Raw genomic sequence first — 12,812 nt, forward strand, 5'->3', positions numbered from 1 at the left:
GTAGATCTGCCAAAATGTTTAGGCCAGGAGATTCTTCAATGAGGGAAGTGTGGGAGACATTGTCCCTGGAGATAGGAGGCAGAAAAAGCAAGTTAATTCAATTAAGGCCAAGCAATTCAAATTCACTGCCCTCAAACACACAAACAGATACACTCATTCAAACAAATGGATGCGCACGCACACACACACACACACACACACAGGACAACGCTACAACAAATGAAGGCAATGAAGCCATTATCTCCCTGAAACAACTTGAATGACTAATGGATGCAACCCGTTAAGGGGTTGTTGAACGGAGCAGTCAGAAACACTCTGCTGCTGTGTACCTGGAGTCTCTGTCAGGAGGGAACTAATGACTACATTTAGCTCTATGTGATTAACTGTCCCACAGGTGACAGTGCCCACAACCCCAGACATGGCTCTCTCTCTCTCTCTCTCTCTCTCTCTCTCTCTCTCTCTCTCTCTCTCTCTCTCTCTCTCTCTCTCTCTCTCTCTCTCTCTCTCTCTCTCTCTCTCTCTCTCTCTCTCTCTCTCTCTCTCTCCTAAAGTCCCTAACCTTCTCTCTGTTTATCAGTGTTTCCTGTTGGTTAATCCCCCCTCTCTCTCATTTAATCTAGACCCCCACTCACACTCACTCACACACAAGCCCGTCGCACACACACACACTTTGTTCATCTAATGAAAACTTGGCTGTAGGTAATCTATTAGACTAATTGAACTGGATCAACATCCTAAGAAGTCTGCCCCCAGCTGCACCTCTGGAGAAGGGATGTGGAGATGAAGGGTTTGGGGTGGGGGATGTGGGAGTGTATGGAGGGTGGGGACTTATACTCTGCTGTGTTCAGGTGCTGCCCTGCCCTGTGTGAAGGCCTCTAAAGACATGGGTGGAGGTGGAGTGGGGAGGTGGAGTGGGGAGGTGGAAGGTATGGGCTAAACCCCTCCCTGTTGCTAAGGGATGTCTTCACTTAGTTTGTGTTGCTAGGCTGCCAATTCCCCCGTGCTAAGTGGAAGCGTTTTCCCTTCTCCTTCTTCCAGGCACCCCATCTCTCTCTCCCTCTCTTCTTCCCTCCCTCCTTTTCTCAACCAAAATAACTTTACCAACCATCCATCACTACGCTCACAGGGCTACTGTTGCTAAGGAACAAGTCTGAGACACACATACATGTCTATATGTACTTCCCATATCTATTTATATCTTTATACACAGGCCTACATGCTGTGTGTCATGATATGAAATAATAATGAGCTCATGCCACCTGTGACCTGTGTTGAGTTCTGTGTTGCATCTAGTGTCACTAATGATGTAGATAATTGACCAAACAGAACGTGCTGCTTCTCAGAAAATATAACTTCTGCATTTTCCACATATGAGCCTCAGTTTTACCAACAGGTTGTATGCAGCAAATGGCCGAAAAATATAATTCATTGACTACAAAGTCTGCGGAAATGTTGTGAACAAGTCTTTGTGAGCAGTTTCATATCGAAATGTTTGATAGTAACAGAATTTTCATTCAAGAACTTCCTCTTCACTTTGATTCAGGAAATAAAGTCCCTGGCTGTACTTTCTACTGCAACCGTACCTGACTTTGCGTGGGCTGCAGTTTAATGTTTCATAAATAGACGACTGTGTGCTTTATCGTTAACGGGGAGGCAGGCTGTATTTACAAAGGAATCGACATTTAAATCCATGTCTGTTTCTATAATTACAATACACTATTAAATGAATGAACAGAATGACATCTACACGGCATTAGTTGATGATACCGCCAACTGTTGTCATTTACAAGTCCCTGATCCAAATGAGAAAAGCTAATAGGATTATTCCAGCTTGGTGGACACAAAACACTTTGTTTGATCTCCAGTTATTATACAGTGATAAATCAACTGTAATTGACCCCCTAGAAGTGTAATTAAATATATTTGTGTAAAGAGCTAATCGTTGTTTGTCCACACGCTTCTCAGTTCGCAGCCTAAAGCCGCTTATAGCCAGACATAACGTGAGCATCCTAAATTGGTTTTCACAGGCTTTGTTTAGAGGATAAACAGAATATTAGGTCTGGGTCTGGGGGCTTAAATATTCTCTCACATTATCTGAGGGAATATTTTGAAAGAATCATCATAGCCTACACCTGCTCACCATAACGTCGGTGTCATTGCTTCTTCATATAATAGCCTACTTTACAATTCCCAGGGACAGGACAAGCATAAATGACTGTAAGGTTATTATAATACTCCTGTTCAAACATAATAAATACTGAACCATGGAGGTTCTATGGGAATAATAGTAGTGGTCTGGTCTATGATGAGAAATACTGTTTACTACTCAGGATGATATCACTGCTGTTCCAAGTCAATGTTCTCTACACTCAAAGTCATTGTGGATGCCAGAGATAATGACCTATGAGAATACAGTTCCCCGTTTGGCCATTAAAGAGGGCTTGATGGTACTAAAGATAACAGATGGTAATGGAAGCAGGAGAATAATATTACTGTAGCAGGTGATCATCATGAGAAGAAGAATATGAACAGTTGGATACAATTTGCCTCTTAAGGCTCCTTGTGAGGTCCTCTATCTTGACACAAGCTCAACACCGAAAGCCAAACTGGGAAGGGAAGAAGTCCTTACAAACCATTGACGATATGCATAATATGAGCCTTGGAGACTCTTTCAGTGACTAGAATGTGTATAGCCAATCCTATAGCCTATCACTAGGGCGCATGTACGTTTTTGGTTGGTTGGTAAGGTTGACTTCATAGGGGGCAAAGACAATAAGCTCTCATACCCAATCTTCAATCTGCATGTAGTTGATGGTGATTATGGTTGCTTTCCATTTGTCAGAGCATCTAAACCTGCATCTCGTTGACGGTACTGCAGAGATCTTAATGTTTGTCGAGGGAGTTGCCTCCTCGGCAGCTGAACTAGCTTGACTGTGCACTTGTGAGAGAAACTGATATTTGAATAAGGCATGCTAATAAAACAGAGAGAGGCTGTTAATCTCAGCCAAAATAGCACTGGTGTCCACACACACAAAGTATGGAGAGAGAGGAGGAATGGAAATAGACTTCTCCGCTGAAAAGTTTGCCCAGATTGATCAACTTGATTACATTTCTCCATCTCTCAATTTCAAGAAGTCTGTCTCTGAATGTGTCTCTCTCTGACTGTGCTTAAGGTTGTACTGTCACGGTGGCATTTGGAGGATGAGTGCAGAACTTAACTGTACAGTACATCAGGTTATTTTCAGATCCCTCCTTTGTTTGAATGCCTCCTGTTTTATTATGCAGTGAATATTAGAACGGTGGCACTTCAGGGAGAAATGCAGCTTGAGCAAAGTGTTGTAGAGATTGATACACGTATCTCCCATCATTCAGCTTATAAAGAATTGTCATACTCTCCATCCATCAGAAATCATCTAATGGGAGTTCTTCAGTGTTGGTGCTGACAGACCAATACCAATCCTTATGCCATTGATTACATATTCTAATAATAACACTCTATATGCCTGCTGTCACCAGTGGCGGTTCTAGACCATTTCAACTGGGGGGGGCCAAGCTGGGGCCAGTTGTACTGTTAGAGGGGCCAGTTACATTAGACGTTATTGTTGTCATATCGTTTTCTTCACTGCATTGCAGGCATTAGCAGGCAAAAGACCATGTTCATAATATTTAGTGTTCCGCGTTGCCACTGTCTAAAGGATGTAAAAAAAATAATGATAGCAAAAATGAGTTATGTAAAAATAATTTCATACTCCATATTTAGGGGGGCCACAAGGAGGTCCAAAATTGTTGTCACAGGGGCTGCGCCCCCCCCCCCAGAACCGCCCCTGGCTGTCGGCTGTCACTGACAGTCGATGAGGGCTGCATAAATCGTTCAATTGTCAACTGTCCGCACCCACCCACCCTCCTCCCCTCACCGAGAGCGATGTGGTCCACCGGAAACTCATCAGCCCTTTAAAATGCACGAGAGACTTGCCACGAAAGCACACAAACGCGGGCACAGGTGCGCATGCCGGGCAGTCTTACATACAGACGTACACTTCCTTCGAGATGTCCAAGGGGACCCGCTTAAGAGGTTTGAGCTACGTAGAAGTTGTGTTCAGTTTATTACTTTGACTTGCAAGTATGATGCTGAATACGGCATCTGGTTAGGGTTGTGATAGTTTCTCTCCGCTGATACGCACCGACATATCAGCTTTTGGTAGTGCTGCAATTACCGAATTTAAAGGAAGATTATATATTTGTCATTTGATTTTTACTTTGGTTTGTTTTCACAGTCACATGACGCAAAGTGCAACTGCGAGACAGGGTTTAGCCGTGAGTGTGTGTCTGTGGAACCGCGTGCGCCCATAGCTGCCATAGCGCTGTCAGACTGACATCCACGGAGACATGAACGGCTCCTTCTTCGACCAAGCCCAGGGCGCACTATTCAACAGGAGCCAAGTCCTCGCCGGTACTCTGGTGAACTGCTGCAACGGGACGGACGTGGCAACCAGTGACGGCGGTTCGCTGGCGCTACCTCCAGACGAGCGGAAACTCTTTATCAGTCGCGTCGTACAGATCGCGGTCCTGTGCGTACTGTCGCTCACCGTCATGTTTGGCATCTTTTTCCTCGGCTGCAACCTCATGATCAAATCGGAGAGTATGATTAACTTTATGGTGAAGGACCGGAGACCTTCCAAAGACGTAGAGGCGCCGGTGATGATAGGACTCAGCTAGTCTATGGCGCCGGGATGGAGAATGTTGTGTAGCCGCGCGCCACGGACCCATAGTCTCAACACGCTGTCTTTGGGGCGGCACGATGATATGCAATGCGCTTGAATTCCTCACGAAATATGTTTGCCAATATAGACTGCAATTGCAGTCAAGCGCGGCCAATTCCTCATATCAAACGTTTAAGGAGAACCAGGAATGCATCGTTGTTTACGCATAGGCTGTTGGATATTGTTTTGTTTTTGACTGTCAACTTGAAAAAAGTAATGGACTCTTGTGATAAAAATGTTTACACGTTGTTACCTCAAATTATATTTGCAAAAGTCGATATTTCCATGATTGTTTAACAACTTTACGCATGCATATTGTATGTTTTTTCCATTTCCGTTCTGACAGTAGGCTATACATTTTGGACGTGGGAATTCTCTGAAAATATATTTTCCTTGGTCCCGTTTCTTAGTAGCATGTCTGGCAAACACTCAAGGTGCTGGGATCTTGCATGTTTAATAACTAACCCCATTACTGCTACAACGAGTGTTTCAATGTCCAGTTCAGCATGCACGAGGCTTGGTCTGTAGCCTACAGTACAAGGTGGTATTTGGACCTACTGTTTTTGCACTTTTTTGAAAGCACCTGATGCTGCATGATTTTTGTACCAAGATGAAACTTGAATGAAAAGTGCAGCATGCTACGAATAAACGTGACGTTGTCGTATCTCTTCATTGATATCTATTGTACATGTTACAGGCTACATGTTGCAGTAGATTAGATTTATTCATGTCTGGCATAGGCCAATCGCACAAAGCAGCATAAATAAACAGTATATATTAAACAAATGAGTTACATTTAAATGTGATCGAGGACCTTGTGCATGTTATACTGTACTGTAATAGGAATAACAATAACAGCAACAATAATAACGTAATGACAGTAATAATAACAATAATAATGTTATTAGTCTATTATAATTATAATAATATATTATAAGGAAATGGTTTTTAGACACAAGTCTAAACTTTTCCTCCATTTGCACACAATTACGTACATAAATAACTGTGTAAAATCTAATATTGTTCAAATGCATAGATTTTAATTGGCTGTAAGACTGGTCCGTTTTAATGCACAGGTGAACGATTACTCAAGACTATTAAATGTAGTGCACTCATGCCTTGACTTATAAAAATGAATTTGTGAATTTCTTATCTGACGATAAAGTGGAGATAATCCACAGAGGGTATGTTTCACAGATGCCTTCTCTCTATAAAATCCATGCAGTCAAGTCAAGTCTAGGTTGAGTAGAGACATACCCCACTGGGCAGAAACTGGTTCAATCAACGTTGTTTCAATGTAATTTGCCGATTTATTGTGACGTGGATCTACGTGCAAAATACATTGTATTTGAAAAAGTAATCAACGTTAACTTGTTTTGAGAATGGAATTTCAACCACAGGATTATGTCATAATTGTAACCTATGTTAAACATATACAAACTTTGTATAAAATATGTTGCATTTGTACCTTTGAAACAATGTCAGATCTTCAATGTTATATACACTATCAGAAGAAATACATATAGGCTGGGCAGCAACTCCTACTGGTCTCCCATCCAGAGATTTACCCTAGCTATGATGGCTTTGATATTTGTCACTGACCACTATCAATGTTCTAACGCGTGAATGATTGATTATCGATAGATCTCTAAATAACTAAATATATCCACTGTTCCTATCGAAGTCATTCTAAAGGGTAGGTTTAAACAGAGCAAATAAAATGTAACAATACATTATAAGTCATATCATCAATATTATACTATTTAGGCCTATATAGCATTTGCGAAGTCATCAACAACTATTGTTTCAATTCAACCCATGGTTCAACTAAAAATAGACAATATATACAGTACGGGCCTATGGTTTCAAGTTTGAATTGATTTCAATGTAATCTTCAAGTTAATCATTAATATGTTGGATTCTCATCTTCATCTCAACCAAACATTTAAGTTAAAGCATATAACTAAATAAAACCAAACTTTATTTAAAGTGCATTCAAAGTTTGATTAGATTATATTTAGTCTTATTCTTTAACTTAGATTTTTGGTTGAGATGGAGATGTGAATCCAACATACCAATTATTCATTTGTAGACAAACTGGATATAGAATTGTGTTTGGTTGTCAACGCAACCAGATATAAACATTTTAACCAGGTATTTTCAGCTTGCATAGTTATGCACAATTCAGACGCTGAATTTATGGCGAGTTGAAGTGAATAGAAATTATGAGCGGGCTGGCACGGTTAAGAGCTTTGCTTGACGTCAGTGGCGGTTCTAGACCATTTCAACTGGGGGGGCCAAGCTGGGGCCAGTTGTACTGTTAGAGGGGCCAGTTACATTAGACGTTATTGTTGTCATATCGTTTTCTTCACTGCATTGCAGGCATTAGCAGGCAAAAGACCATGTTCATAATATTTAGTGTTCCGCGTTGCCACTGTCTAATACGGATGTAAAAAAAATAACGATAGCAAAAATTAGTTATGTAAAAATTATTTAATACTCCACATTTAGGGGGGCCAAAAGCACAAGGGGTCCAAAATTGTTGTCACAGGGGTACTGCGCCCCCCCAGAACCGCCCCTGGCTGTCGGCTGTCACTGACAGTCGATGAGGGCTGCATAAATCGTTCAATTGTCAACTGTCCGCACCCACCCACCCTCCTCCCCTCACCGAGAGCGATGTGGTCCACCGGAAACTCATCAGCCCTTTAAAATGCACGAGAGACTTGCCACGAAAGCACACAAACGCGGGCACAGGTGCGCATGCCGGGCAGTCTTACATACAGACGTACACTTCCTTCGAGATGTCCAAGGGGACCCGCTTAAGAGGTTTGAGCTACGTAGAAGTTGTGTTCAGTTTATTACTTTGACTTGCAAGTATGATGCTGAATACGGCATCTGGTTAGGGTTGTGATAGTTTCTCTCCGCTGATACGCACCGACATATCAGCTTTTGGTAGTGCTGCAATTACCGAATTTAAAGGAAGATTATATATTTGTCATTTGATTTTTACTTTGGTTTGTTTTCACAGTCACATGACGCAAAGTGCAACTGCGAGACAGGGTTTAGCCGTGAGTGTGTGTCTGTGGAACCGCGTGCGCCCATAGCTGCCATAGCGCTGTCAGACTGACATCCACGGAGACATGAACGGCTCCTTCTTCGACCAAGCCCAGGGCGCACTATTCAACAGGAGCCAAGTCCTCGCCGGTACTCTGGTGAACTGCTGCAACGGGACGGACGTGGCAACCAGTGACGGCGGTTCGCTGGCGCTACCTCCAGACGAGCGGAAACTCTTTATCAGTCGCGTCGTACAGATCGCGGTCCTGTGCGTACTGTCGCTCACCGTCATGTTTGGCATCTTTTTCCTCGGCTGCAACCTCATGATCAAATCGGAGAGTATGATTAACTTTATGGTGAAGGACCGGAGACCTTCCAAAGACGTAGAGGCGCCGGTGATGATAGGACTCAGCTAGTCTATGGCGCCGGGATGGAGAATGTTGTGTAGCCGCGCGCCACGGACCCATAGTCTCAACACGCTGTCTTTGGGGCGGCACGATGATATGCAATGCGCTTGAATTCCTCACGAAATATGTTTGCCAATATAGACTGCAATTGCAGTCAAGCGCGGCCAATTCCTCATATCAAACGTTTAAGGAGAACCAGGAATGCATCGTTGTTTACGCATAGGCTGTTGGATATTGTTTTGTTTTTGACTGTCAACTTGAAAAAAGTAATGGACTCTTGTGATAAAAATGTTTACACGTTGTTACCTCAAATTATATTTGCAAAAGTCGATATTTCCATGATTGTTTAACAACTTTACGCATGCATATTGTATGTTTTTTCCATTTCCGTTCTGACAGTAGGCTATACATTTTGGACGTGGGAATTCTCTGAAAATATATTTTCCTTGGTCCCGTTTCTTAGTAGCATGTCTGGCAAACACTCAAGGTGCTGGGATCTTGCATGTTTAATAACTAACCCCATTACTGCTACAACGAGTGTTTCAATGTCCAGTTCAGCATGCACGAGGCTTGGTCTGTAGCCTACAGTACAAGGTGGTATTTGGACCTACTGTTTTTGCACTTTTTTGAAAGCACCTGATGCTGCATGATTTTTGTACCAAGATGAAACTTGAATGAAAAGTGCAGCATGCTACGAATAAACGTGACGTTGTCGTATCTCTTCATTGATATCTATTGTACATGTTACAGGCTACATGTTGCAGTAGATTAGATTTATTCATGTCTGGCATAGGCCAATCGCACAAAGCAGCATAAATAAACAGTATATATTAAACAAATGAGTTACATTTAAATGTGATCGAGGACCTTGTGCATGTTATACTGTACTGTAATAGGAATAACAATAACAGCAACAATAATAACGTAATGACAGTAATAATAACAATAATAATGTTATTAGTCTATTATAATTATAATAATATATTATAAGGAAATGGTTTTTAGACACAAGTCTAAACTTTTCCTCCATTTGCACACAATTACGTACATAAATAACTGTGTAAAATCTAATATTGTTCAAATGCATAGATTTTAATTGGCTGTAAGACTGGTCCGTTTTAATGCACAGGTGAACGATTACTCAAGACTATTAAATGTAGTGCACTCATGCCTTGACTTATAAAAATGAATTTGTGAATTTCTTATCTGACGATAAAGTGGAGATAATCCACAGAGGGTATGTTTCACAGATGCCTTCTCTCTATAAAATCCATGCAGTCAAGTCAAGTCTAGGTTGAGTAGAGACATACCCCACTGGGCAGAAACTGGTTCAATCAACGTTGTTTCAATGTAATTTGCCGATTTATTGTGACGTGGATCTACGTGCAAAATACATTGTATTTGAAAAAGTAATCAACGTTAACTTGTTTTGAGAATGGAATTTCAACCACAGGATTATGTCATAATTGTAACCTATGTTAAACATATACAAACTTTGTATAAAATATGTTGCATTTGTACCTTTGAAACAATGTCAGATCTTCAATGTTATATACACTATCAGAAGAAATACATATAGGCTGGGCAGCAACTCCTACTGGTCTCCCATCCAGAGATTTACCCTAGCTATGATGGCTTTGATATTTGTCACTGACCACTATCAATGTGCTAACGCGTGAATGATTGATTATCGATAGATCTCTAAATAACTAAATATATCCACTGTTCCTATCGAAGTCATTCTAAAGGGTAGGTTTAAACAGAGCAAATAAAATGTAACAATACATTATAAGTCATATCATCAATATTATACTATTTAGGCCTATATAGCATTTGCGAAGTCATCAACAACTATTGTTTCAATTCAACCCATGGTTCAACTAAAAATAGACAATATATACAGTACGGGCCTATGGTTTCAAGTTTGAATTGATTTCAATGTAATCTTCAAGTTAATCATTAATATGTTGGATTCTCATCTTCATCTCAACCAAACATTTAAGTTAAAGCATATAACTAAATAAAACCAAACTTTATTTAAAGTGCATTCAAAGTTTGATTAGATTATATTTAGTCTTATTCTTTAACTTAGATTTTTGGTTGAGATGGAGATGTGAATCCAACATACCAATTATTCATTTGTAAACAAACTGGATATAGAATTGTGTTTGGTTGTCAACGCAACCAGATATAAACATTTTAACGAGGTATTTTCAGCTTGCATAGTTATGCACAATTCAGACGCTGAATTTATGGCGAGTTGGAGTGAATAGAAATTATGAGCGGGCTGGCACGGTTAAGAGCTTTGCTTGACGTCAGTGGCGGTTCTAGACCATTTCAACTGGGGGGCCAAGCTGGGGCCAGTTGTACTGTTAGAGGGGCCAGTTACATTAGACGTTATTGTTGTCATATCGTTTTCTTCACTGCATTGCAGGCATTAGCAGGCAAAAGACCATGTTCATAATCATTAGTGTTCCGCGTTGCCACTGTCTAATAACGGATGTAAAAAAAGAACGATAGCAAAAATTAGTTATGTAAAAATTATTTAATACTCCACATTTAGGGGGGTCCAAAAGCACAAGGGGTCCAAAATTGTTGTCACAGGGGTACTGGCCCCCCTCAGAACCGCTAGTGCTCGATTGGTACGGATTGGTTTCATACAAGACCATGTATGAGACCATGACTGTGCTTCCGTTGTGGGTGTGGTAGCGAAGCAACCTTTATTTGCATGCAATTAACATGTGTTAACACGCATTGCCATGTCTCCCGACAGTGGAAGAACTGCTCTGGTGCGCCACATGAAACACCCGCACCGCGCCGAAAGAGCGGCAGAGGCTGCCGAACTATTATCAAAGGTCCGACGAGGCGCACTTAATCGTTTCAGGCGGCACTCTATCTCCGCTCTTCCAATGAGAAAGTTAAGTGTTTTTGTTATGTGCGGTGATAAAGCGCTGTTTGTACTAGGGCTAAGTCTGGCTTTAATTACACGTTGGCTTTAATTCCAGTTTGTCTAAACATTTATGATTGATATGTTGGATTCATGTCTCCATCTCAACCAAAAATCTAAGTAAAAGAATAGGACTAAATCAAATCAAACTTTATATAAAGTCCAAGTTTGATTTGATTTAGTCCTCTTCTTTAACTTAGATTTTTGGTTGAGATGGAGACGTGAAATCATGAAATTAAATTAAAGCCAGACTAAGTCCGTGGCACTGCTTTTAAAACTGATTGAAAGTAACACATTTAGATGACAACTAAACCAAACATCGGATATTGTTTTCCCATTGGAATTTGGTTGTGCTTTTAGATGGTTGAAAGCATAGTGATAACACATTGGGAATTCAACACACTTCTGGCTATGGTTCAGACTTCAGAGTCAGACTGAGGTATGCCTGCAAGTCTGGTCAAATACTCTTAGCACTCAGCAAGGCGCTAAGTCTTCTCTATTATTCACTATGTTTCTTTTACTCCATGTGTAACTCTGTGTTGTTGTATGTGTCGAACTGCTTTGCTTTATCTTGGCAAGGTCGCAGTTGTAAATGAGAACTTGTTCTCAACTGGCCCACCTGGTTAAATAAAGGTGAAATAAAAATAAAATAAATAAAAAATGCAGGCTCCAGTCCATGAGACTCTTTGGTTGCCACACACACACACACACACACACACACACACACACACACAACCAAAAACTCCCGGTCCAAGGTCTACAAGATAAACTTCAACACTTTTATCCAGTACACTGAGTAAGGGCATGTAAACCTAATAATAAAACCATTTACACTGTCTACCTTGAGATGAAAGCCCAGCCTCAGTTAAAACCCATAGGACTGGACTCACACCATATTGGGTTCACAGGATCTGACCACTTGTCTCTAGTCAAACCCTGCAATTGACTGACCGCACCAGTTGACCGCAATTAGGAACCCTTTCTCCCCTCTACACCTCCTCACACCCCTGGGGCATCTATCTACTGGACCCTAAGGGCTTTGGTCCAGGCACACTGTCTGTCCTCAAGACATCCACATTCATCTCTTTCCCTCAGGATCTAAACAATTCTGGGGCAGAGAGAGAGAGAGAGAGAGAGAGAGAGGAGAGAGAGAGAGAGGAAAGACACACAGAGATAGAGAGCGAGAGAGAGAGAGAGAGAGAGATAGAGAAAGATAGAGCGTATGCAGCTGAATGCAGTCTCCCTATGGTTGACATCTCTGGGCATTATACAGCCAAGAAACAACTAAAAGCACCTTCAGACATCTATCCTTCCCTTTCTCTTTTTCTCCCTTCCTCTCTCCATCTCTACCTGCTGTCACCCACAGCCTGTGAATTATGTCTCTTAAAGCAGACCGCACTCTGTTCATCACCAACATTTTTGACCCATCATACTTTCCACCACTTTCCCCGTCTTCCTTGAAGTTTCTTTGCATTTCAAGGAAATCATACCGAGTAGAGTCTACGTCAAAATCTATCCCCCATCTTCCTCTCTTTCTCTGCCTCTCTTTCCCTCACCCATATATTCCTATATCTGCTCTCCTCTCTGCTTTCCCCTACCCCTCTACTCTTGTCACTCCCTCTCCCTCTCTGACTCCCTACTCAG

The 12,812-nt window shown here is 41.4% G+C and overlaps 2 protein-coding genes across 2 annotated transcripts; both read left to right on the forward strand.

The window, feature by feature from the left end:
• Window positions 1–3,975: 3,975 nt before the first annotated feature.
• LOC106600999 (reprimo-like protein) lies at window positions 3,976–7,085 on the forward strand. Its single transcript, XM_045716180.1, has one exon. The coding sequence runs from the start codon at window positions 4,387–4,389 to the stop codon at window positions 4,714–4,716; it is 330 nt and encodes a 109-aa protein (XP_045572136.1). The 5' UTR covers window positions 3,976–4,386; the 3' UTR covers window positions 4,717–7,085.
• A 404-nt stretch (window positions 7,086–7,489) lies between these two features.
• LOC123741683 (reprimo-like protein) lies at window positions 7,490–11,702 on the forward strand. The gene has a single exon (XM_045715012.1). The coding sequence runs from the start codon at window positions 7,901–7,903 to the stop codon at window positions 8,228–8,230; it is 330 nt and encodes a 109-aa protein (XP_045570968.1). The 5' UTR covers window positions 7,490–7,900; the 3' UTR covers window positions 8,231–11,702.
• Window positions 11,703–12,812: the final 1,110 nt, after the last annotated feature.

Source organism: Salmo salar, chromosome ssa03 (assembly GCF_905237065.1).
Source record: "Salmo salar chromosome ssa03, Ssal_v3.1, whole genome shotgun sequence".
NCBI lineage: Eukaryota > Metazoa > Chordata > Actinopteri > Salmoniformes > Salmonidae > Salmo > Salmo salar.